The sequence below is a fragment of the Hipposideros armiger genome, unplaced genomic scaffold (assembly GCF_001890085.2).
Source record: "Hipposideros armiger isolate ML-2016 unplaced genomic scaffold, ASM189008v1 scaffold_155, whole genome shotgun sequence".
In the NCBI taxonomy this organism is placed as follows: Eukaryota; Metazoa; Chordata; class Mammalia; order Chiroptera; family Hipposideridae; genus Hipposideros; species Hipposideros armiger.
Genome location: NW_017731505.1, coordinates 2,401,652 through 2,406,860, shown reverse-complemented (window position 1 = coordinate 2,406,860; position 5,209 = coordinate 2,401,652). Strand labels below are relative to the sequence as shown.

General features: G+C 36.1%; 1 protein-coding gene across 7 annotated transcripts in view; it reads right to left on the bottom strand.

The window, feature by feature from the left end:
* The window catches only part of MID1 (midline 1), a 332,661-nt gene that overhangs the window by 37,015 nt on the left and 290,437 nt on the right, over nucleotides 1-5,209 (bottom strand). For all 7 annotated transcript variants that reach the window (XM_019651230.1, XM_019651228.1, XM_019651229.1 and 4 more), the window contains exon 4: nucleotides 3,412-3,519. In XM_019651230.1, the coding sequence (XP_019506775.1) occupies nucleotides 3,412-3,519 (108 nt within the window). The remainder of the gene's footprint in view (nucleotides 1-3,411; nucleotides 3,520-5,209) is intronic.

Here is a 5,209-nt window from a genome sequence, read left to right as displayed (position 1 = left end):
TGGGAAGAGCGCAATGATGGTGCCAACTTGGGCCAGTGAAGCGACATCCTCCACAACTAGACTGAAGAACAAAACGACAGCAACTTGTCTGTTCTCCTTCCCCTGATTCCCCAGCGCTGTTCCCATCCCCACAATTCCCCAATAAAAATCTTAAAAAAAAAAAAAAAAGAAAAAGCTGAACTGGGCCCTCATTTTTTCCAAGTAACGTTGGCTTTCTAATATTGCCTTCTGAGATAATGTCCCTGAGCAAATGTGTGTTTTTTAAAAAATGATAAATTTCAAACAGGCAATATTAAAAGTAATATTGTACCTGTACATAGTACCAACTTTACCAAATCTCAATATTTTCATCATATTAGCATCAGATTTTCCAAAACGAAATACAATGTTATTGATAGCACTGAAGCCCTTGTGTGTCCCTCCCTAATTTCACTCAAGTGCCTCTTCCAGAGGAAAACACCCTCTTGAATTCAGGGTTGAATGGAACTACATCACAATAAAAAGCTTCTGCACATTAAAAGAAACCATCAATAAAACAAAAAGACAACCAACTGAATGGGAGAAGATATTTGCAAATGACACATACGATAAGGGGCTGATATCCAAAATATATAAAAAGCTCATACAACTCAACAAACAAACAAACAATCCGACTGAAAAATGGGCAGAGGACCTGAATAGACACTTTTCCAAGGAAAACATACAGATGGTCAACAGACACATGAAAAGATGCTCAACTTCACTCATCATCATAGAAATGCAAATCAAAACCACAATGAGATACCACCTCACTCCTGTCAGAATGGCTATTATCAAGTGTTGGAGAGGGTGTGGAGATGATAGACCCCTCATACACTGCAGTGGGAATGCAGATTGGTGCAGCCACTATGGAAAATAGTATGGAGGTTCCTCAAAAAATTAAGAATAGAATTACCATATGATCCTGCAATCCCTCTCCTGAGTATATACCCCCCAAATTTGAAAACACTTATTTGTAAAGATATATATGTACCCCTATGTTCATTGCAGCATTATTCACGGTGGCCAAGACCCGGAAACAACTTAAGTGTTATTTGATGGATGAATGGATAAAGAAGATGTGGTACGTCTATACAATGGAATATTACTCAGCCATGAAAAGATGAAGTATTGCCATTTGCAACAACGTGGATGGATCTTGAAAGTGTTATGCTAAGTGAAATAAGTCAGACAGAAAATGACAAGAACGATATGATTTCATTCACATGTGGGCTATAAAACAAAAAGGAACAAATGAAAAAACAAAACAAACAAACAAAACCCTCATAGACACAGACAACAGAATGGTGGTTACTAGAGGGGAAGACAGTGGGGGAAAGGGTAAAGAGGATAAAGGGGGTCAAATATAAGGTGATGGAAGGAGGCTAGGCTTCGGGTGGTGAGCACACAATAGAGTATACAGATGTTGTATTATCAAGCTGTATACCTGAAATTTATGTTATTAACCAATGTTACTAAATTTAATAAAAATCAAACAAACAAGAAGAACCAAAACACCAAATAAATACATATATATATATATATATATATATATATATGTATATACACATATTTGTGTGTGTGTGTATATATATATATATATATATAAACCTTACATGACAAAAGGGACTTTGCAGGTGTTATTAAATTAAGGATCTTGAGATGGAAAGATTATCCGGGATATCTAGGCGATCCCAATGTAATTATAAGTGTCCTTATAAGAGAACCAGGAGAGTCTGCCAGAGAAAGAGATCTGAGGATGGATACGAAGGTCAGAGTGATGTGAGGAAGAAACCATGAGCCAGGGACTGTGGGTGACATCTAAAAGCCAGAAAAGGCAAGACATGGATACTGCCCTAGAGCCTCCAGAAAAGACACAGTGCTGCCGAAATCTTGGCTTTAGCCCAGGGAAGCTAATTTTGGACTTCTGACCCCTAGAAGGTAAGATAATATATCTGTGTTGTTCTAAGCCACTAAGTTTGTGGTAATCTGTTACAGCAGTAATAAGAAACTAATATGAGTATTGAGAGCTGATTCCTGCACGTGATCTTGTAAAAGCAACAAATTACCCGCCATATGCATATTAATAATGAATTGCAGGTGCATTTCAGGCAGTCATGTGTCTGAGAACCTGGAAGATGCCAGGTATTAAGAAATGTACACGTGTGATGCATGATGATGGAAGAGAAACTATATCCTGGAAGAACTCTAGGCTGACACTCAGTGCTCTTCTAAGTTGTACAATTTGCATGTGGAGAAAAGTAGCTTCTCTGAGTCAGTCCTTGGCCAGGGAATAAGTCATATTAATTTGTTAATTTGCTATAACAGCTTCAACAACTATTTGATTTGATTTGAACTTTTTTGATCACTATCACAATGTACATGTATAAATATTTTTCAATCTATATAAAGTAAGACAAACATTGTACATTAGAAGTACCTTTAAAATTTTGTAGAGAACAGAACAGCACATATATTAGCTATTGTAATCTGTATTACTTAATATTTGATCATTTGATTTAATTATACATATTTTATTAAAGTACAGTTATGAATGTTAAGAAAAGAAATTCATGAATTTATTGCATCTTGAATGAATGTTCCTATTTCTAAAATATTTACAAAATTGTCCTTTGAGGGTGGCAGAGAAATAGGTAAAATAAAATGGATCATAAGTTTTTCAATATAAATGGAACTAATCTAAAAATAGAATAAAGTGATGGATTCTAAAGTGATCAACAGTTTCTGAATGAATTTTGAATAAATAAGAAAGTATCATAAGGAGTATATAATATAAATTTGTGAATTGCTTTTGACTATAGTTTACTGTAAAACCATAGGATATTTAAATATACAAACATTAGAAAAGAAGTACTATTAATATATCCACAAAGGGATAGAATGATAGAATGAACCTAGGAGTTTGCCACCATGAAATTATACATGTCTAAATTCCCTCAGGGGCATGGGAAAGCACTTCGTAATTTATATATATGTCTGATTCATTTAAATATTTAATACTGTATTAATTGCTAGGGTAGAGCAATAAATGTGAAATGAACTATTCCTCTATGGAACCCACCTTCTCATAGAGAAGAGAGATGGAGAACATGGCTATAATGGACCAGAGCTTCATGCTGCCTCCTGGAGTTGGGAAATGGAGCAGCCAGCCCTTGTGTTACAGGTGTGCATCGGAGACATGACAATACAAAGAAAAGGGTGGAGGAAAAAATGGCCAACCAAGGGGCTTTGAACTACATTTTCAAGACTTAATAGGAGATTATAGAAAATATAGAAAATGGGGGTATTCAATATTTCCTAAGCTATGGCAGTGCACGGAAGTCTATTTTCTCCAGGTACAGAATATGACATCTTCTGCCCTAGGAATCGTACCTTCCCTTCTTTGATCTTGGTTCCAATAATTTGCCGTCTTTGCTGAATGATCTCAATGAGGAGATCACACTCCTCCATCAATTTGGCTTCTTGACGTGATGCATTGACCTACAGGATAGATAAAATGGTAAGCATTAATTTGGCCTTTGTTTTCAGTTAAATGCTCTTTTTAATGTAGACTAGTATGTTTCTGATTAACATTTTAAATGTTAACTCTTCTTCCAATTACGCAGGGATGGAAGTATGGAACTTACATGTCTACTCCCTATCTTGCATTCCTGGAAACCATTATTATCCAATGATAGCAGTCCTTCTGCTAAGCCAGAATCCTTTTTAACACAACATGTACATAGCTATTACAAATTAGTTGGAATTAGTTGACACTTGAAATGTATTTGGAATTCCTGCTTTTACATTTTGAGAGAAAGTTCAATTTTGGCCTATTAAACATAAAAAAATAAGTTTTAAAAAAACAAATATTATTCATTTGTAGAGGACAGATTACTATCAATGTCTTTTGGACAAATTTTACAAAAGCTAGGTAGCAAGGTTATATCACGTTTATTTAACTTTTCTTAATACAGACACCAACTTTGTGTTTAATCAGTATAAAAATCAAAAAAGAAAAGGAAAGTTAAGTATTTTATTAATCGTATGACATAATTTTAAATTTTACTTCTGATATACTTCTGAAAGACCAATGTTTTACAATGAAAGCACACCATTCTCCTAGAAAGGTAGATCATGATAGAATGGTTTCTATTTGAAGTTTTTAAGGCTCATTGTATGCAAGGGAGGGTTGGAATTAGCTCATTCTTGGCAACCGGGCTTGGGAAATACTCCGCACATACCATTTCCTCCACTTCATGACAATTCCAAAATGCTTATTCACAAACAGAGACCCAGAAATCACAGGTGTGGGAAATGGAGATAGCATGCAAGAGTTTGATGATTTTAACACAGCACAGGAGAAGCTGCAGCATTACAGGGAAGGACAGTAGCATTGATTACTCTAGCACATCTCAGGGAGGAGACATGGCCCAGTCGTTAAGCCCTTTTGATTTGGGATAGTTTATTTAACTGGACTTAATTTCGTTCTCTTTTAATGAGATACACTGGAAGTAGGGTCAGGAGTTCAGGATAAAAATCTATTGATGGCTTTTCAGAGAAATCAGGTCCTGTTTCCAGAGGCTAGAATTCCTTGAGTTTTATTCCTAATCATAAGACACAGCAGAGAGACTACTCAAGGGATCTTCTTATTGAGAAGATGATGGTTATAGTGGCCCATTTGCAGCAAACCACGAGGTCATGCCCTATGCCAGATTAGCACACAGACGTATTTGCCAAATGTTTCATGAACAAAAGAAAACATTACAAATGCACTGATGAACAAGTACAGAATGTGGAACTCAGCTAATATTTCGAGGAAGTTAATCACCGGGCTCAATTTCCCTGACTATTATTACATTTATGTCATCATTTCTAGTTCCCCTTGGGGCTTCCCAAATCAATTTCACTATCTATGGAAACATTTACCTGAAATTCCACTACTCTCAAGAAATTTCTTATCTTTCCTTTTGACCTCAAACTGAATTTAATAACTGACTTCAACCGAGCTACAAAAAGGATGGGCTCATATTGAAATCATGGGCACGTTATGATGGAGAAAGTGACATTTCTGGAAAGCAGCGCCCTCCCCTTGGAAGTTACCGTATTTGCCGGCGTATAAGACGATTTTTTGGCCCTGAAAAATATGCCTCCAAGTGGGGGGTCGTCTTATACGCCAGGTACACTTCAG